Source organism: Adiantum capillus-veneris, chromosome 23 (genome assembly GCF_014529385.1).
Source record: "Adiantum capillus-veneris isolate H3 chromosome 23, ASM1452938v2, whole genome shotgun sequence".
Lineage (NCBI taxonomy): Eukaryota > Viridiplantae > Streptophyta > Polypodiopsida > Polypodiales > Pteridaceae > Adiantum > Adiantum capillus-veneris.
This window is the reverse complement of record NC_140953.1, coordinates 133777128-133799030: the sequence shown is the minus strand read 5'-3', so window position 1 is coordinate 133799030 and position 21903 is coordinate 133777128. Positions and strand designations below refer to the sequence as shown.

Here is a 21903-nt window from a genome sequence, read left to right as displayed (position 1 = left end):
GAGCAACAAGAAAATATGTTGACTCACATACATTAATAATTAGTTTTCTCAATTCACATCCAAGGCTCATCATCATTCTAGACTTAGCCAAAAAAAAATTTACCCCTTTCAACAAAAAAAATTGGATTCTAAAATTTGCAGGCCTTTCTCCTTGTTTTCTAATTGTTCTCTAAAGCATATTATAACATGCCAAAAATATTCCTTTCTCCTTTCTCCTTTCTCCTTGTTTCTCTAAAGCCTGCTTTAATATGCCAAAAATATACAATGTAGCCTAAGGGCTTGCTAGCAAAAGACCTTATACAAGACCAATCAAATAGTTAGTTCATCCCTTAAAAGGACTTGCTAAGGGTTGTGTCATATATGTGTTGTTACTCTCTTCTTTGTTGTGGCATTTATGCTCTATAAAATACAATATGTATACTATTAAGAAAATAAATTTTCAAGGGAGTTGAGCAATGTTTTTCTCATGTTTGGACTACCTGTTGGCATGTTGGAGGCCCAAGTCTTCAACTCTTGGGAGACATGGCAATGTGGACCATCAGATATAGCTTGTTATTAGTGAGACATGGCAACTTTAATGATGGCCAATTTTGTTTCTTCCTTTTTCTTTTGAGATCGAGACGAACTTATGTAGGCCAACATGACTAGGTTGTTGACACTTGTCAAGGAAAGTACATATTGCTCTTTTGAGAAGGATTCAACAAAAAAATATGATTATTCTCCTTCTAAATTGATTGAGAAGGCCAAGCTTAGGCCATGAATGATGTCTTGGACTATGATTTGCTACCCGACTTGCAAAAAGCTTGCCATTTGTGCATAAGCAAGGGTGTTGGGTAAATGAACGCCATACATGGACACAAATCTTTGGTTGTTTTGCTCTGTTCAAGCCAAGTGGTTGCCTCGTTGAATACACACATGTGCAATGGGGCCTTGATAATGGCTCTCATGCTCACGGCTTTCACAAAGGCCATGCCAGCTTAGTGGTTGACATACCTTTCGTTGAATGAGAAAGATGTGGGTTCAACACCATCTTACTGCCGGCACTCCCATGCAATAATATGTTTTTCTAGCATTGTTCCTTCAAGCTTCTCCGTCTCACACGAAGTAACATGCAAAGCAAGCGGTGTAGACAAAACAAGTAGAAGCTAAATTTTGGTGTATTGGCATTTGTCCAATCACCGTACATCTCAGCGCAGTTTCGCATGCTATGGACAAGGGCGTGAGCTCTCTTTAGCAGGGAAGAAGAAGGAATTCCCACCTTTGTTGATATTCGCGGAGCTAGATTTGAATGGCGGGGGTAAGCCTTGCTTCGCTCGACAGCTCTTAGACTGCTTAGTGCTATTGCCTCAAGGCTGTGTCACCGTGTGTGTCCTTTCTTTGGTGTAGAAAAGGAAACCCACCATTGACATTTAATGGAGGGCCTGTACTTTTCACCTAGCGTAACAACCGGTATGTCGAGGGGGAAAACTTGGCATATTTGGAACCTTTTTCGATTTCACAGTGGTACAGATTTTTTTTTTTTTTTGGTGGAGCACTGCTCCACGCTGCTGCCTCTTTCTCGTCTCCATCGCCCTCCTCACGCAGAGCTTGTCAGCTTTCCGTCTCTTCTCTACCTCTCTCTGTGCTAAATACCCACGACTCGCGCCTGATTTTACACAGACACAGGGAACCGCCTTCTGCGCTTTGGGCGGGGTAAGAGCTTCTCGACTCATGATGGCGTGTGGATTGTTACCTGCGGCTACCCCTGGACGGGGAAGGAGAAGAGCTATTAAATGGTGAGGCAATTCACTTCGCCCACTGTCTTATTTCTCTTACTGGCACTGGCCACTTTCGCCAGCCCTTCAGCTTATGTTGATTATGTGACCTGATCGGTGTTTCGCTCTAATAAACTCTGATTGCTGGCATTATGAATCTGATGTCCTTTGGAAACTGCTAGAAAAATTTGTTCTTGATACTAACAAGCATGGCAAGGCCTAAGACCATGGCTATACTTTCTGGCGTACTTCTTGTTAGACATGATTCTGTGCTCCTTCTTTGCAATTCAATGACTGAGGTTCTGGTAATTTGACTAGATCTGCTGGGCCTTGAGGTAAGCACCTGATGATACCGGTTTGTGAAGGTTAATCCTGGTTAATGTGTGGTTGCTAGTTTTTATGCTCTTGGCATGCTCTTCTCCTGTCATTTTGTGCTGTAAAGCAGAAAAACATAGCTTGATTACACTGTTGCTCCCCTTTTTGCTTGAGGAGTAAACTGGATATGTTGTAGACTCTTAAACAGCAAGCACCTCTTGGGAGGATTATTCTCGCTTTTTCTTCTTGCTTTTACTAGACCTGTCAGAACGAGAAAGGAGAACCACCCTCCATCCTCAAAAAAAAAAAAAAAACAGAGAGAGAGAGAGAGAGAGAGAGAGAGAGAGAGAGAGAGAGAGAGAGAGAGAGAGAGAGAGAGAGAGAGAGAGAGAGAGAGATTTAATTTACGTCTTTGAAAGGCTGCTATTTGCTAACTCTAAGAGCTGATGAAGGGAGCACTGCGCTATGAACAAGGTGGGGTTTCTAGCCCTGATGGTGGTGTTGCTAGAATTGCAATCTTGTGAGAGAACTCTCATGGCAATGCGTCTCGATAAAAATGCAAGCCATAGCGATGATCTTGTGTATCATTGTTTCTTTATGATTCATACCAACTCAAGAGTAGCAATGCCATACATCTCCCACCAAGAGAGGCGGAAGTTGAGTCTCTCGGAGGGGTCCTCTGATCTCGACAAGAGTGTAGGACATGACTAACAGCATGAATCAGCCTAAGAAATCAATTCCATTGGCGGTTCCATATGTCTCTTACAGTTGTAACTCTACAAAGACAAAGATATCAATCTTAAGATTTAGAGATTAGGAGGTTCAAGAAAAGTGAGAGAATAGTAATTTACTTTTCTTGTGATAAAGAAGTTTGTGCATCAAGGGATTCCCCAATTTTGTCCATAAACTCATACAAAGGTCCCATAGTGCTGTCGTCCATATCTGTCAGGCTTAAAACACTATAGATAGGGCTGAGCACTTTCACAAGAGCCTCTGCATCTTGCCACTGACTTTCGTTGATGACCATGTGGCGAAATGCATGGGACTTTGATGTTGCATTCATATTCCACGCCTTCCATTCACTGTTCATGAGGGAGCTCTTTTAATCCTCTCCACCAAAACGAACATATATGTAAATCATGTCCTAGAGGGCGGTAAGAGTTCATAATCACTGTGCGCCTTGAACATGCTAAGGATATTGGGCCGCTTGGTGATAAAATTTACTATACTATTGGCTCTTGAAAAGATGTCATTGATCAAATCAAGTTTTTAATGTCTTCAATCAAAATGTCGAGGTTATAAGAAGCACATGGTGTCCAAACAATCTTTGGAAACTCATCTCCTGTTGTTCTACATTCTCCTTCTCCGTTCGAAGACCATTGGTGCGCATGGTCTCATATGTGGGACCCTCAGTCATGAGAAATGGTGCGCATAGTTTTTTTCCATTGGGGCGTGCGGAAAATGTTGAAGGATAACCCACATTGGATGTCAGATGCAACGGAAGGGTTTAAGGATTTTAACTCGGATCTAGTACTTCGCACAAACACAAGGTTACTTTACTTCAACTGAGAGTACTGAAAACAATGAGAGAGAGAGGCAGAAAGAGAGAGAAAAGCGAGACGACAGCCAAAGCAAGTACTTGCTTTAATTACTTGCACAAATGCTGATACAATGGCTAAATGCTGAATACTTCATGCTGATGCTTCATGCAATAACGCTACCTGATCTGTCGTAAAAACGTTGGGGCTGAATCTAATGCAAAAACGCTGGCTGATTTGCTGCATAAACGCTCGGGCTGAATCTGATCCAAAACGCTAGGGCTGATCTGACGTTGTAGGCTGAAAACGCTGGTGCTGATGATGAAGGTGTTGAGGGATGAAAATGGCGGTGAGTGCTTGTAAGGTGTAGCGGAAGTGAATGTTGAACTTTGCTCATGATGAGTGCTCCGAACTCTGCTCAAGGGTTCCTTTTACTTACGGAAGGGAGAGCCTTCCGTCCCTTTAGTGAGAGAGTGCAAATGATCAGAAACAAAGTGGTAAACAATGTGAATGAAGGTGCTGAGACTGAGAGAGAAGAATACGACACTAGAATGTTGTCAAACTCTCCTCCAAGGGCCCTACTCTCTATGGCGAGAGAGGTCTATGCTATTGATTGTACAATCCTCGTACAATGGTCTAAATGCAATGGACTTGCCGATGATGTCAACTACGATGATGATGACGACGAGGTGGGCTGAAAACTGAAAACGCTAGGGGCTGAAATTTGCAAATCTTGTAAATTCTGACTGTCACAAAATTGGTGATGTGGCTACCCAGTTCACACACACACACCCTCTCTTGCAAGAACCCCCGTTGAAATACTGATGTGGCTGGCAACGTACTGCTCTCCGGGATTCACTGCAAAAAACGCGGCGCCATTTGCGAACAGTTAGCCACGTGGCAGTACGACAGATTTTGGGCTGCTTTTTGGCTACGCAAGGCAGCTGAGAAAGAGCTTTTGCTTTATTTGCTCAAGAAAGCTTGTGAGAGAGAGAACAGGCTTTTGATTTTCAAGCTTTTGGGGCTCTGCTTTTAGCATCCCTTGTAAACCTATATAGTAGTGGCTTAGGCTCTCACTTCTCAGAGCATCTGGACGCAGAGTCTGAGAGTGAGTCCCGGCCACTCCCTTGTACTTGTACTTTGAATTGCATATTAATACAAAAAGAAATACCGAAAGGGGCGCTAGTCTTTGGGGCCAATATCTCTAGGCACGGAACTCCGCCGGGCTGTGTCGAATCAATTGTGAACTGTTTTGAAGTGAATTCCTGTCGTGTTGCAGTAGAATCTCGACTTGGAGTGTCCAAGTCTGTTACACTGGTATTAGAGCACAATTGATTTCTCTTCTATCGGGAAATCCGATCCTTTTTACGCGGCACTTATGGATTCAAGCAGAGATCAGTCGATTTCCTTTGTATCCGGAGATGCGGGAAGAGATCACGAAGAGGATTCACGTGAGGAGTATGGTCCGCCTCCGCCTACCCATGCGGAGCTCGAAGAGATGGAGCGTCGACGATTGATCGGCGACGCAACAAAGATGATGCTAAATTTTACGAAAGACTCGAAATTTGCAAAATTTATGAACCAGACCTCCTTCGACGAGGTGCATTCACAGTGGCGGCAAACCACAGAACCACCCCTCAAACGGGCACTGAAGAAACCTCCTACTCCAAGGATGTATACAAAGCAAGAATTAGAAGAGGTGGTTGATGCACGGATTTCTCAGCTTTTTGACGCGCAAAATGTTAGGTGCTGCAGAAGTGAATGTTGAACTTTGCTCAAGATGAGTGCTCCGAACTGTGCTCAAGGTTCCTTTTACTTACGTAAGGGAGAGCCTTTTGTTCCTTTAGTGAGAGAGTGCAATGGGCACAAACAAAGTGGTGAACACTGTGAATGAAGGTGCTGAGACTGAGATATAGAGAGAGAAGAATACCACATCAGAAAAGTTGTCAAACCCTCCTCCGAAGGCCCCACTCTCTATGGCGAGAGCGGTCTACTATTGATTGCACAAATCTCTACAATGCTTGGACTTGCCGACGATGTCGACGACGACGAGACGGTTGAAATCTGAAAATGCCAAGGCTGAAATCCGCAAATCTTCTATCTGCTGAATTCTGACTCTATGTCGATGACGACGATGCGACGGCAACGCGCTGAAAATGCAGATGCTGAAATCTGCGTTTTCCGGGCTGAAACTGCAAACGTTCGTTGATGTGACCGTGCGGTGAGGATCTGCTGCGGGAAGGTGAGGTCTGCGAGGTTTGGGGGTTCTACTGCGGGTATTGAGTGCTGAAAACTGAAAATGCTGATGCTGTTTGAGGTCTTGTCGCGAAGATTTGCAAAACGGTGATGGTCTCAGGTTGATTCAAAAACGCTAGGACTGAAAACTGCTATCTGCGGTGAAATCTGCTAACGCCAGGGAATCTGATGTCTTCTGTGGGGAATTTGCTAACGCTAGGCTGATCTGCTGTCTTCTGTGGCCGGGTTTTTGCAAGTGCAAAAATGCTGGCTGATTTGATGCAAAAACGCTAGGCCTTCTAGTGAGAGAAAACACCAGAGTTGTCGCGGGGTTGGTCTTGCTGAGAAGTTGCCTGTTGAGCAAGGTGCTCCTGCTACCTCTTCTATCAGAAAGTGCTAGCGCTAGGTTTCTATTTATACAACTTAGCAAAATTGCCCTACCTACTTTTCAACAAAAGTCACTTAAAAATAATAAGTGAAAAATGTCAAAAATAGGGAAAATAGGTCTATGCACTGTAAACATGTTCTTGATGGGTTCTGATTGTAATCTGATGATCATACTGTGTGCAACCAGAGGATATGCATCTAATCTAAGTGTCTGGACATGCACGGTCTGCGAACAGACTCACAAAAGTGCCATATCACTGTCTATTCTAGACTGACTTGACTGAACTGAACCCTGGTCATGCTGTAGCTTGTCCACGGACACATAGGGGTGGATGTGTCACTTGACATCCCCTCCTTTTCTTTTCAAAGTGAGGTACTGATACCAAACTGTATGGCGTCGAGGGAGATTGCCAACAACATCCGGAATCCTGGGAAGGACTCTTCACCGGCCCACTCTGATGTGTGGGTTGTGCGATACTTGAACTTCTTAAAGGTCTGCAATGCCTTCTTCTTTGGGCCGCGCCGAAAGCGACAATCTTCTATGGCTTCTTCCAGCTTCTACTTCGTCTATAGTCATGCTTCTTCCTTCTTCAAGAATCTTCATGGCTGAAAATTCCTGAAACCACTTCCAACACAAAAACATGAACATACCCATTCCATGTAAAGTGAGTGGAAAAATTCTATTCCTTCGAAAAAACTGTGCATGCAATGTAGATGAACAAAGTGACGGATTGTCAAACCGTTCATCAAATACACGCAAACAATGGGGTCGAATCTTGACTTTTCGATCTAAATCAATTAACCGTGGCAAATCACAATGGAAATGCTGATTCTTGAAGCTCAATTCGTCTTGTGCTCTTTCTACGACTGTGTCATGCCAAGGAAGAGACGTGGAATGTGACTTCCTTGAATGCATGCTTTTCAGCTTTTCATGAGAAATCTGCATACATCCGTGCTCATTCATGAGTGAAACATGCTCAACGTACAATATGTCATGGGATCACATAAAGACGCTGAGTAAAATACAGGAAACGAGCACGGATGAAACACTCGAACAATGCGTGCTGACTAACCATTCGAACACATAATACTTCCTGTGGGGATTCTTTGGACCTAGGCTCGAGAGCCAAGATCGGTTCTTCCTGATTGGTCGAATCTTCCTGTGTGGGTTCTTTGGACCTCGACTTGAGAGCCAAGATCGGTTCTTCGTGATCGATTGAATCTGCAATGAAGTTAGCTTCACTAGAAAAAGTATCAACTAAACCATCATCCTTGTGAACAATCACGTCTTGATCATACAAATCATTATGCTTGTCATTGTCATGCAATTCTTCATGCTTATCATTATCATGCAAATCATGTGTGTCTTGCTTTGGAGAAGTAGAGGCATGAGAGTCTCCTTTTCCTGATTCTGTGCAAAGTGCGCCTGCACTTGAGAAAAGAGTCGCAACATCTCTTGCATTCTTGCTCTGTTCTCGCGATCAAATCTTGCTTGTCTTTCTTTGTTCTTGCGCTCGTGCTCACGCTCTATGGCTTCCATTCTTGCGTCGTATTCACGATCTATGGCTGCCCTTCTTTCTTCGTAGTCACGATCTATGGCTGCCCCTTCTTTCTTCGTGTTCTAACTTCCTGTCCATAAACAATTGCGGCAACTCCTTCATAGGAGTTAGTGCAATCCTTGGCGTAGATGGGGAAGGGAGAGGGTCGAAAAAACCTCCTGGTGGGAAAAATTCTTCTTCGCCTCTCTCATGCTCATCACCTCCAAGCGAAGTATCCATTCCATCTTAAGTTCACAAGGAACTTGGATTCTTGGCGGTCTTGGTTCTTGGGGTTTTTGAGTTCTTGAGGTTCTTGCGGGTCTTGAGGTTCTTCTTTCGCTTGCAATCAGTGTTAGAGAAGGATCTTCTCTTCACCCGAGTTTTGCTCTTTTCCCCGGGCGCACCCCTTGGCGTCCTGCCGCTCACACCAAGGTTGCTTTTTCCCACCTCACGTCGATTGGCCGGCCGCTAAGTGCACGGTCCGCTCTCAATGAGTGAAAAGAGGCACAAGGGGAGGCTGGACAAGCCCTTCTTTCTTGGGTTACCTGTCACTCTTCAAAAACACGATTAGGAATCGACACTCCCAAGAGGACTTGGGTTACATGCGACCGCAATAAGCAAAAAAAGTTCTGTGGTTCTTTCCTCGAGTTATACAGAACACTGCCAAAGCTTTGATACCAATGTTAGGTGTAGCGGAAGTGAATGTTGAACTTTGCTCAAGATGAGTGCTCCGAACTGTGCTCAAGGTTCCTTTTACTTACGAAAGGGAGAGCCTTTCGTTCCTTTAGTGAGAGAGTGGAATGGACACAGACAAAGTGGTGAACACTGTGAATGAAGGTGCTGAGACTGAGATATAGAGAGAGAAGATACGACACCATAAAAGTTGTCACCCTCCTCCGAAGGCCCCACTCTCTATGGCGAGAGCGGTCTACTATTGATTGCACAAATCTCTACAATGCTTGGACTTGCCGACGATGTCGACGACGATGAGACGTTTAAAATCTGAAAATGCCAAGGCTAAAATCTGCAAATCTCCTATCTGTTGAATTCTGACTCTATGTCGATGACGATATCAATGACGATAATGCAACGACGACGTCCTGAAAATGTAGATGCTGAAATCTGCATTTTCCGGGCTGAAACTGCAAACGCTCGTTGATGTGATTGTGCGCGAGGATCTGCTGCGGGAAGGTGAGATATGCGAGGTTTGAGGGTTCTACTGCGGGTACTGAGTGCTGAAAACTGAAAACGTTGATGCTGTCAGAGGTCTTGTCGTGAAGATCTTCAAAACGGTGATGGTCTCAAGTTGATTCAAAAACGCTAGGGCTGAAAATTGCTATCTGCGGTGGAATCTGCTAACGCCAGGGAATTTGTTGTCTTCTGTGGGGAATTTGCTAACGTTAGGCTTATCTGCTGTCTTCTGTGGCCGGGAATTTGCAAGTGCAAAAACGTTGGCTGATCTGATACAAAAACGCTAGGCCTTCTGGTGAGAGAAAACGCCAGAGTTGTCGCGGGGTTGGTCTTGCTGAGAAGTTGCCTGTTGAGCAAGGTGCTCCTACTGCCTCTTCTGTCAGAAAGTGTTAGCGCTAGGTTTCTATTTATACAACTTAGCAAAATTGCCCTACCTACTTTCCAACAAGTCACTTAAAAATAATAAGTGAAAAATGTCAAAAATAGGGAAAATAGGTCTATGCATTGTAAAAATGCTCCTGATGGATTTGGACTGTAATCTGATGTTTATGCTTTGTGCAACCAGAGGATATGCATCTAATCTAAGTGTCTGGACATGCACGGTCTGCGAACACTCACAAAAGTGCCATATCACTGTCTATTCTAGACTGACTTGACTGAACTGAACCCTAGTCATGCTCTAGCTTGTCCACGGACACATAGGGATGGATGTGTCATGTGACACAAACAAAGTAGAAAAGCACGACAAAAAGCAGAAGAAAGGAACTGACTTCCCGGGTTATTTGGGTCGTCAGTCTACATTTGCATCGGCAAGAGAGCAGAAGAAGCGTGTTTGATTTGAAGGAGTGCCCAGTTCTTCTTCTTCTTCTTCTTCGAGTTCTTCTAGCTCCTCTGACTCGAGCGAAGAAGACAGAAAAGGCAAAAAGCAAAGCAAAAAGCAAAGCTTCGGAAAGGGTAAGAAAAAAGCAAAGAAGTCTAAACCTCGCCCAATTGTTGGTAGTTCTACAGAGGACTCGTCTTCGAATAGTTCGGACTTTGACGACATCAGCTTTTATGCAAAGAAGAAGAATTTTTATAAATCCAACCAGTATGACTTTCTGGAAGATAAAAGCAAGAAAGTCCGAGAGTTCAAAGAAGGTGGACAGTCAATTAAATTTGATATGGTTTCTGGTTATAGAGATGCTTCAAAGGCTTTGGCTTTCATACAGCAGTTTGACATAGCTTTCTCTAGAGGGCGTTACTGAGAGCACTCCAAGATGCGGAGGGCTACTTCTCACTTCAAGGGAAATGCTCGAACTTGGTGGTCCACGCTTCTATTGAACAAGACAGCACCAGTTAAATGGCTGAAATTTAAAAGGCTTTTTATTTCTTGTTGGGTGACTCGAGAGTACGAACGCGTTATACGAACTGCTTGGAACCATCTTCGGATGACCAAGAAGGATACATTGAACGTATTTTGTGAGAGATTTTGGAGCTCTTTTCTACCAGCCTCTTCATTTAAGAAGATCTCGTTCAAAGAACAGATTGAGCGGTTTACCTTGGGACTTCCTACAGAGATCCGAGATCACTACTTAGGACAAAAGTCTGATTCCATTCAGGAATTGATGAGTCATGCGAAATGGGGTTTTGCTATTCATTCAGGCAGTTTGACCTACCCCACAGATGAAATCATGACGCAAAGGACCAAACAGAGTTCGAACAATGAAAGTAGAAAGAGGAAGAGCAATCCAGAAAAGAAAGAAAAGGATGCACGACCCAAACTCACTCCTCGCGAGAGAGCTCTCTACATCAAGGAGGGGAAGTGCTTTGGATGCAGGGAAACTGGGCACCCCTCCGCGAAGTGCCCTAAAAAGGCACCGAAAGAACAAAGCGACAAGGATGAATACATGCATGAGGGTTCGAGAGCAGCTGAGGAACGTGGACGAAACGGCAAGATGAAAACATGACTGGTTCCAGATTGCGTGGGTACTGACCCAAGCACGATGGACGAGAGTACAAAACTTTGCCGAGCATGGGGCAAAGTGAAAGACCAAGAAGCCCTGATCTTCTTTGATGGAGGAGCCAAGGCCAACTTCATTTCACCTAAACTGGCGGCGCGGCTCGAGATCACACCTGATCGGATGGGACTACTAGCAGAGGCAGTTCAAGCGGCAGCCGGCAGGGACGTAGCCATTACACCTGTCATTGGCAAACTTCGGTTGCATTGTCAGGGGTATTTGGGACATGAGGACTACCTTTGGAAGGTTGTGATGTCCTCTTGGGAACTCCCTGGTACCACAAGAACAATACCGTGGTCGACTATCGGGCGAGAAAAGCGACTTTGACTACAGAGAAGGACATAATCATTGTACTAGATGTAAAACTTAAGGGCGAGTCTGTCCCTATTGTATCGGCTTCGGCCGTTTCAAAATTAATGAAATCTAGTTTGTTTGTTTACTCGAACTTTTGAGAGAGATGAATGATGAGAATAGGACAAATATGTCTGAACTTGATAAAGAACGACAAGATTTTCTCTACACTCGTGCCGATTGCTTCTCAGAGGGCCTGCCAGGCGAGTTACCACCCGCTCGTCTTGAGGACCATACCATTGATCTGATACCTGGAAGCACACCCTCGAACCGGCCACCTTACCTTGTGAGTCGAGCCCAGAATGAAGAAATTATGAACTGAGTGAAAGACCTCTTGGAAAAGGGTCTTGTCCAGCCTAGTACTTCACCGTACTACATCGATTATAGAGCTCTCAACAAAATCACGATCAAGAACAGATTTCCGATTCCTAGGACCGATGATATTCTTGACCGACTACAGGGATCCTCGTGTTTTAGCAGGATCGACTTGAAGAGCGGATATCATTAGATCCGAATTGTGCTGGGAGACGTCTACAAGACAGCTTTTCGGACGACTTTTGGGTTATTTGAGTTTTTGGTGATGCCTTTTGGCCTAACCAATGCTCCTGCAACATTTAACCGGATGATGGACAGGATTTTTCGAGAGTACAGACTATTTGTTGGCACTTTCTTTGACGACATCATTGTTTTCTCCAAGGATGAGACAGAACATAGAGAACATCTGCTTCAGGTCTTTTAAGCATTACGAGATCACAAGTTGGTGATTAATGCGAAGAAAAGTGAATTTTTCCTACCAGAGATACACTTTTTGGGACACATTGTCTCAGTAGCAGGAGTGCAGATGGACCCGGCCAAGATAGAGACTATCTGTGATTGGCCCGATTTGAAGAATGTCCATGAAGTTAGAAGCTTCTTGGGCTTGTGTTCGTACTATAGACGGTTCATTAGAAAGTTTGCAGAGGTTGCTTCCCCTTTGCAAAGAAAGGAGTCCCTTTCTCGTGGGGACCCACAGAGGTGACTGCCTTTCAGACATTGAAAGAGAAATTGACTACAGGACCAATTTTGACTTTACCGGACTTGTAGAAGTCATTTGAAGTATATTGTGATGCTTGTGGTCATAGTCTGGGTGCGGTCTTAATGCAAGAAGGCCATGTCATTGCCTACGAGAACCGACTGTTCTCAAGGCCGGAATTGACAGCATAGATTTATGAGAAAGAGCTTTGGGCGGTTATCCATGCTCTTACTCAGTGGCGACATTACCTACTCAGAGCGGATTTTACTGTCTTCACAAACCATCTACTTCTTGTCACAGAAGCAACTATCGGAAAAGCAGATGCGGTGGGTGAACATCTTGTCACAGTTTTACTTCCAGATTATCCATATAAGAATTTGGTGGCAGATGCTTTGTCTCGAAAGCGGTTAGTTCTGGCTATTTCCGCAATACATCATAGGAGCTTCGAGGATATGGTCGACCAGTATGCCACAGATATAGATTTTGCAGACATTTTCACATGGGGGGAGACAGTAGCGGGATATTCCATTCGGGATGGCTACTTGATGAGGAAAACCATGTTACACAGCCGTTGAGGAAAAAGGTTATGACCGAATGCCACTGTCCACCTTTTATGGGTCACCGTGGCATTGCTACCACCTTGAAAGGGGTAGAGAGATACTTCTTTTGGCCGAGACTCAAGAAGGATGTAGACGAGTTTGTGCGTAGTTTCTTGGTATGCTAGAAGGTCAAGTTTGACAGGCATAAAGCACAGGGATTGTTACAGCCTTTGCCCATACCCACCCGCCCTTGGGAAAGTATTGCAATGGATTTCATTTTTGATCTCCCGAGAATACAGAGTGGTCATGATGGTATCTGGACTGTTCTTGACAGATTTAGCAAGCAAGCCCATTTCATTCCAGTGAAGAAAACAGTCAAGCCGGATCACTTAGCGAGACTGTTTGTGGCCCAGATCTTCAGATTACATGGCATGCCCGAGACGATTGTCTCCGACAGGGACCCCAGATTCACGAGTTTGTTTTGGAAGGCTATTTGGAAGAACATTGGCACACGGTTGCAGCTCTCGTCATCTTTCCACCCGCAGACTGAGGGCAATCTGAGATTGCCAATTCAGTGTTACTAGATTTATTAAAGTCTTACATCTCGGATCAGAAGATTCAATGGGAAAAGTACTTACCTTTGGTGGAATTTGCCAACAACAACACGGTACACTCTTCGACGGGGAAGGCGCCATTTGAGATTATTGAAGGTGCTGTGAAGGTTCCACCCTCTTCCTAAGCACGAAAGATAAGATTTTTGAAGCCGATGAGTACACGCGTGACTTGGACACGGCTTTTGCCAAGGTCCGCAAGGCTTTGTAGAAATCTCAAAAAAGACAGACAAAGGCAGCAGATCGCCATCTTCGCAATTTGAAATTGAAGGAGAACGATTGGGTGCTCTTACGTTTCGAGAAGGCACGCCTGAGAAAGAAAAAGGGAAAGGAGAGGCTTTATCCAAAGCTTAGTATGCGATACTACGGACCTTTCCAGATCTCCGAAAAGATAAATGATGTCTCCTTTCGACTGAAGCTGCCCGACAATTGGAGGATTCACAATGCTTTTTATGTGAGTCTCATGAAGCCTTTTAAAGGCGATGTGCCCGAAGATGGGGAGCCTAATGAGCAACCCGAAGTGAAAGAAAACAAGGAGATCCTTGTTCTCGAACAGATATTGGCACATAAAGACAAAAAGATTAAGGGTAAAGTGATAAGGCGGTTCTTGGTTAAATTCAAGAACTATCCTGCATTGGATGCGAAGTGGATGGAGGAGGAGGACCTAACAGATACTCCTCAGATTGTGAATCTTTACCTTGAAGCTTTTGGTTTAGCATAATCTATTTCAAATGGAACCCCGAATTCAGCTTGGCCGGATATCTGGTGCAGTGGGTATGCAAAGAGGTGAGTTACTCTGCTCCTTTGTCAACAGATGCCTCGATTTTTGATACTAGAGTCACTGATGTCTCTTTGGGCTTCAGGGATACTGAGAGTTGACAGTATTCTGCTGTAATGACTTTATGAATTGGAATTCCCGATAATATGATACTGATTTGTTCTCGACTTGTTTAAGTGCACGAACTGATAGACGAAATGATTGCAACATTTTGGTCTGAATGATCTCGATAGACATGGTTGCGATAGGGATTAGTCAATCGGGCATCTATGAGGTCCTGAGTGGATCTAGATGCGATTGCTAATTGCATTGCCGATAAAATCATGGTCTGAGATCCGATTGAATTTTGAATGTGATTTGTCATGTGATGTCCTGTGATGTGACTGTCTCCTAGTGCGTCGGTACTAACAGTCAGTGTCTGCTAAGATAGTTTATGGCTTTTGTCTGTTTTGCAGGCGTAATTGAGGGCGATTACAATGCTTTCAAGAGGGGGGTATGTCACAAACTGGTGACGTGGCTGCCCAGTTCACACACACACACACCCTCTCTTGCAGGAACCCCCGCTGAAATGCTGACGTGGTAGGCAGCTTACGGCTCTCCGGGATTCACGGCGGAAAACGTGGCGCCATTTGCGGACAATTAGCCACGTGGCAGCACGACAGATTTTGGGCTGCTTTTTGGCTACGCAAGGCAGCTGAGAAAGAGAGCTTTTTCTTTATTTGCTCAAGAGAGCTTGTGAGAGAGAGAACATGCTTTTGATTTTCAAGCTTTTGGGGCTGTGTATTCTTGAGCAGCAGCTGAGCAGATGGACTGAGAGAGAGAGGATACGCGCAGCCAGGCAGGTAGGGTTTAGGAGAGTTTTTTCTACTCTTGACCATATCTTGACACTCAAAGCCATCATTGAGGAGGGCAGATCACATGGGAGACGGATCTATTGTAGCTTTGTGGACTTCCGCAAAGCATTTGACACAATACCCAGAGCTAGATTGATGCGCAAATTACACGAGATGGGAGTACCCAGAGAGCTTATTTGGGGGTCGTGCAATTATACAGGTCAGTAGTGGGGCATGTACGCACCTCAAGAGGGCCTATCTACAGCGGTTCACTCCACTATTGGAGTGAAGCAGGGTTGCCCGCTCTCTCCTACTCTATTTGGTATGTATGTGGATGAGGTTTCTGACTACATTGAGAGAGATGGTGATAGAGGTGCACAGCTGGCAGCGACATGGATTCCACTATTGTTATATGCTGATGATATTGTGTTGATCTCTGACTCTCCGGAGGGGATGTGCATAGGTTCGCCCATGAAAGTGGTTTGTCTATCAACCTTGGTAAAACCAAGGTCATGGTATTTAATACCACCCCACAGTGGATTAGGAGGTTAGCGCCCGCATTCACATACGGCCAGGAGGCAGTGGAGTATACAGATGCTTACACTTACCTTGGAGTGGTTTTCAGTGGACCAGCATTTTCATTGAGGAGAGCAGCAGAGACTAGACTGACCAGAGCCCACGCAGCATTGGGTAGATTGGAGAGGATGTGTTCACATGTTCAGTTTCAGGAGCCTCGGATGAAGCTCTGGCTCTTTGACACTTTGGTGGCTTCTGCATTGCTCTATGGAGCTGAGATCTAGGGACCTTCATTGGACCATCACGGGAGGACAGGTCGCATTGATGGATGGGGGGACATGGAGAAGCCTCTAGTCTCTATGATCTCGCGGCTCATTAGAGCCAAGGCTTCAATAGCACGTGCCATTATCTGGGCAGAGCTAGTTGCCCCCCCCACTAGTGGTGGAGGCGCTCAACAGATCTCTCTCCTTCATACACCGCACGTGGGAACTTCTCAGAGACAGATATGCCCGCCTTGCACTCGAGTCCTCTCGACAGTTAGCCATGCAGGTAGATATAGCATTCTAGTATGGGGAGATGACATCATGGTTCAGGCGCATGGGTTTAGCATAGACAGATTGCCCCCCTTCTAGTACTCACTAGATGCACCCTCTCTGACTCTTTACACAGTCCGAAATCACCAAGCTCATCCGCCAGGACCCGACTCAGCTAGTCACCAGGAGGACATGGATACAGCCAGCATAGGAGTTGGGCACGAAGATGACTTTCTACAAAGAGCATCTTCTCCAGCTTATGGAGGACGGTTTTGTGATGAGGCCCAGATACATGGACACCCACCTGTCTCATGGGATACGATGTGCTACTGGCCAGATATGCACATCTTCACACCAGCTGCGGATTGAGACTAGGAGATACAGTGGAGTACCGGCAGAGGCCAGGACATGCCTCCTGTGTGACATGAATCTTGAGACAGAGTTGCACTACACTTGCCACTGCCCCGTCTACTACGAGATACGTGGCCGCTTCCACTGCTTGTTTAGAGAGGGCTTCGGACCACTCTTGAGAGTCATGCGATACGAGGATAAGAGATGCTTGGGTCTGTTTTTGCTCGAGCTGCGCAGACACAGAGAGAGCCTGATGAGGGGAGAGGGTAGCGAGTCTCAGAGACGGATCACATACTTCTTTAGAACAGACACTGGACACCCGGAGGAGCTACTACCACAGGAGAGCTCGTCGCCTCACACCAGAGGCACACTGATCGACCGAGCGACCGAGCTAGGGAGATCTAGACGCCCACGACTACGGAGGACTACACAGCATCGACGGAGGCTGCATCAGAGGATTAAGATCACTTTGGCCCGACATGCACGTGCCCGGTCAAGCTACTAACCATGGAGGAGATTGATGAGATCCGCCAGCGATCGATGTTGGATCTTTTGTGATTTAGCTATCCCACCTAGCTGCTTAGCTCACACCTAGCAGTTTAGGATTCCATAGTATTTTATTTTGTCATTTTTTTAACTCTGACCTTGTATCAGATCCACCACATTGTAACTTTCTGGTCTCATAGGTCACTTTGGCCTTTTGAAGATGTTAATATAACATTTCATTATAACATCTCTCTCTCTCTCTCTCTCTCTCTCTATTTTTCAGTTCTGTTGAGTTGTTTTTAGTTTCCTTCACGTTGTTGCTGTAAATCTCCGGCTTGGAGTGTCCAAGTCTATTATACACTAGGCAGGCCTGGCCTGCTGAACCACCCAGCTGTTTCTATCACGCATCCCATCTGCTGCTCCATTCGTTCGAGTTTTTACCGCCATCCACCATTCCATGGCACAGCTCTACCCCTTCTTTTAGGTGGCCACCCTTTGTCGGGATTGACCTAGCCTGGAACTTGTCGGGATTGCCATCTCTGCCTGCGGGAAGGTTGTTTGCAACCAATTGGTCGGCCTTGCCTCCCTCGTCATCGATGATCTCATCCATTTCCTCCTGTGTAAACGCAACGACTTGGAGGTAGTCCCCAGATATGCTCCTGGGGGGCCTGCAGTGAACTCTTCAAGCATTGGAACCCCATATTGAGCGGTAGTTGGTGGTTTTCTTGGTGATGTTGATGCCCTTACAGTTGTTCAAACATCTGGTCACTTTGCTGGTCTTACTAGCTCTTTGGATCTTGTCATGTGGTGGGTTTGCTTTTCTTCATCTTTTCTTTGCCTCTTTTGTTTTCTTGTTTCTTGATTTATCTTTGCTTTTATGTCTTTGCTTGCTTGAGTGTATGTGAGGTGTGTGCGTATGTGCGTGGTGTGTGTGTGTGTGTGTGTGAAGCAAGGTTTGTTTTCTCTGTGTGTTTTGATTCCTTTGTATACTTTGAAGACTTACTTTCGGGTGGGTGGGTGGGTGGATGCACGTGGATGAAATTTGTCCTTAGAGCACGTTTTTTGTTTGCTTTCTCATGTCTGGTTTTGTTTTTGCTTTTTCCTTTTTTCTTCTTGTTGTTTTGGTTGAGCCTTTGAGGTTGTTTGTCGTGGTTGTCTCACTGCTTCCTCTACCAGGATTCTATAGCAGGTGTTCACATGGTTGCTGTCATCAGAGTCTCCTTCACTGTCGTGGACCCATTTTCTCATGTGATGATGCTCCTTAGTTGCGGATCTGGATTGTAAACCCATATGATTGGAGCGTTGGCTGGATGTTGGCCTATCGCATGCTTTCATTCCTGGCCCACTTTTTGCATTGATAAGAGCAGAGTACAACTGCTAGGGAGAGTGCTCTGCTCTGTGTGCCCACACACTGATCTACCAGAGCCTTTCCCAAGGCACACTTAAATAGGCACTGTTACAAAAACTAGGACCCCTAAAACAGGCCGGCCCCAAAAGCTGGTGCCTGCGTTTTACGGAATTGTCATATCAGCATGTACGGAAGTTTTGGCCATGTCAGCTCTTTGTTCGTCCAGCCAGTTTGCCACGTCATCAATTTTGTGACAGAGGAGGTAGCACATGAGGCATCGTGAAATTTGAGAGCTATTGTAAATTCTGTAAAATTGTAGACTGTGCCGAGGATGCTTCGAAAGCAAATGTTGCAACTTGTTGACGAGAAACTGCAAAACTCATCCAAATCCATAGCTTCCAATTGTATGCTGATTTAAGATCAGCTTGTCAGAAAAGCAAACTGCTGAGCTCTCTGATACCACTGCAATCGGAAGGGTACCGCGTGGTGACGGAAAATAACAACTGGAAACAACTTAGCACTTGGACACGTGAACTTAAAGGAAAGCTTCACACTTTAGAGGAAACTTTGGAGTGGGGGAGCTCCATTTCTATCTCTGGTACTAACTTGAAGATATTGGTAGCTGCCTTGGTGCTAGCATTGCACAGAGTTACCAACGTCTCGATTTTTGGTTGCGGCCATATCTAGAATTCCAAGGCCAACAGTAAATTTGTCTGAATTCTGCTTAAATTTAATATCAAACTTGCAAAACTTTGTGACTGGTTAACCTGGCGTACTGTATTAATTTCTCTTTGGTCCACTTGCAGGTATTAAATACTAGTATAGCTAGCTCATAATGGCATCGTTGCAGCTTTTGAAGACGTTCCAGCAGCCTCCTCATAGAAGGTATGTGTCAGAGCTAGCCCATAAATGGTTTGCTCTTTCCTTTCCCGTGTTCCGATTGCAAACCGAAACTGGAGGTTGCGTACATCCAGGTTATTTCTTTAGAAGCTACACGGTGAGACATGCATGTCTTCGTGTATTAAGCAGCACAAAATGTTTTATCTTTTCTCAATGATGGTGTCATCTTTATATTCTATAAATGTCTTTCAATATTAGAATTGTGGCATGTGCCTTTATTTTCAGAAGGAAAACCTTAAAGTAAACCTCTTCAATTCAAAAAACTGGAACCCTCCACTGTCTCAAAGCCTTTTGAATCTTTGCTTACTTTTCCTCCACATGTGCAAGCAATTAAAGCATCCCTGTAATCAAAGGTAGAGAAACTCTCAATGAGATAGCACAAAAGTGGTGGCATGAACTTCTTAAGCTGCAAGTGTGCATTATGTCATTACCTTGTCAAAGAACTTATTTACCAGGATGAATTGTGGACTAGAGTTTGCTGTAAGAGACAGCCTTGCTTTTTTTGTTAAGTACTGCACAGGCATCAGAGCATAGCATGCTAGGAGATATATTAAACGAGAGTAAGGTGATACTTGAGGACTCGTGAAAGGACGGACTTGTTTGTTACTTGTTTTCGTTATTATATGGGTTGGTTACGTGCATTGCCTGTGGCTACTTTTGGTTTCTGCTGGTTATTTGGCTGATTGTGTAGGTGCAGTTCAACTTAAGTGGAAATTGTTGTGTTTGTTCAATGAGCAGGAAGGCCTTGGCGGTTGCAGCTGCTGTATTGGTGGCTGGAGGTGGTCTTGCTTATGCAAATGCTGCCTCCAATAGGCGGAAAACACGATCACCCTCATCATGTAGTGAGGGTGGAAGTGCATCTGAAAAATCAGTGCGTGGGGGTAGTTTTAAAGGTGGACAAAAGCCAAAGAAAGCTGGAATGAAGTCGGTCAATGTGCTTGCTGGTATATTGATTGCTCAAATGGGAAGGCAAGGGATGAGAACCTTGCTTTCTCTTGCTGCTATAGCGGTAAAGTTTTAATGAGACTTTTCTTTGGCCTTATTTCTCGGAGTCCAATGTTTTGCCTGTGAAGTGGGTATTTGTGCAGTGTGTGCTTCCATTCTTATTCATGTTCTCTCTTCAAGAATTCATAGGATCGCCCTTGAAAGTGTGATCTAGTATGTGCTGTCCTCTTCATCCGAGGATCCAACTACAACGTTTAATTCATCTTGTTGTGTTGTCCCTGATCTTGTCTAGCAGTGTGGGTTGAAGTCTGGTTCAGAACTTGGGATGACACCCATACTTCATGTTTACCCCTGAGCACTTGAATGTCCTTTGACAAGGTTTGTCCAAGAAAAGGGGATTCTAGGAATCTTATGTTTTGCAGCCCTGTCACCTATCTGTGGTGCATATAGGCACATTTATACATGAATGCTATGTGGTTCTTAGCTGACCATGCTTCATGGGGTCAATATTTGGAAGGGGAATGACCCATTTTATTCTAAAAAAGAAGCACCTCTTATTGCTAGGCTAAGTGCCTTTTGTGAAATCATTATCACAATGTTTTTATCATTCTTTTTTGCTTTTACAGGTGTTACGAACTGCTTTGAGCAATCGGCTAGCAAAAGTTCAAGGGTTTCTTTTCAGGGCCGCCTTTCTCAGGCGTGCTCCTTTATTCGTTCGGCTTATTGCTGAAAATCTTTTCCTTTGTTTTTTACAATCTGCTTTGTTTTCAACCAGCAAGTTTATAACTGGGATGTTGAGCTTGCAGTTCCGAAAAATTTTAACAGATCGAGTGCATGCTGACTATTTCCAGGTGAGGCTACAGGTCTTGATGTTAAAAGTTCAAGCAGGTTACAAGCACTAAAGTTAATGATAATGGTCTTTTACTGTGCCTGTGAACAGAACATGACATTCTACAAAATGTCACATGTGGATAGGAGAATAAGTAATCCAGAGCAGCGGATTGCCAGTGACATTCCAAAGTTTTCATCAGAACTTAGTGAGGTTATTCAGGAGAACATGACAGCCTGTTTTGATGGACTACTTTACACTTGGCGTCTTTGTTCCTATGCCAGCCCCAAATATGCATTATGGATTTTGGTAAAGTGGCTCACTTTCTTCTTTGTCTTGTGCAAAGACAAAATAGTGCCTCCACCTTGACTGCCATCACTTACCAGGCTTGAGCATTTATTATTTCAGGCTTATGTGCTTGGTGCGGGCTTTGTTACTGGGAGTGTCTCCCCACCGTTCGGAAAGTTGATGGCCAAAGAACAGCAATTAGAGGGTGACTATAGGCAAATTCATACGAGGCTTCGGACACACTCTGAGAGTATAGCATTTTATGGAGGACAAGATAGAGAGTCCTCATTTGTGAAGCAGCGATTTAAAAAACTCATCAAGCATCTAAGTGTTGTTTTGCACACACAGTGGTGGTTTGGCATGATTCAGGATTTTACCTTGAAATACTTGGGTGCGACAGTTGGAGTCGTTTTGATTATTGAACCTTTCTTCTCTGGGAATCTTAAACCGGATCATTCAACATTAGGGCGTGCAGAAATGCTGAGCAACATGAGATATCATACCAGTGTTATTATAGCCTTATTTCAAGCGCTTGGAACAGTTGCTTTCAATTCTCGCAAGCTGCATAGGATCAGGTTTGGCATTTATTTGGCTCTTAGCCCAGCGTACTTCTTCTTTTCTATTTTGC

The 21903-nt window shown here is 44.7% G+C and overlaps 1 protein-coding gene across 1 annotated transcript in view; it reads left to right on the top strand.

Moving 5' to 3' along the window:
• Positions 1-1511: 1511 nt before the first annotated feature.
• Positions 1512-21903, top strand: part of ABCD1 (peroxisomal ABC transporter 1) — a 66515-nt gene continuing 46123 nt past the window's right edge. Inside the window, exons 1-6 of the mRNA XM_086496678.1 lie at positions 1512-1775; positions 19120-19198; positions 19952-20222; positions 20785-21009; positions 21099-21296; positions 21396-21850. Coding sequence (XP_086352804.1) covers positions 19149-19198; positions 19952-20222; positions 20785-21009; positions 21099-21296; positions 21396-21850 — 1199 coding nt within the window. The 5' untranslated portion in view covers positions 1512-1775; positions 19120-19148. The remainder of the gene's footprint in view (positions 1776-19119; positions 19199-19951; positions 20223-20784; positions 21010-21098; positions 21297-21395; positions 21851-21903) is intronic.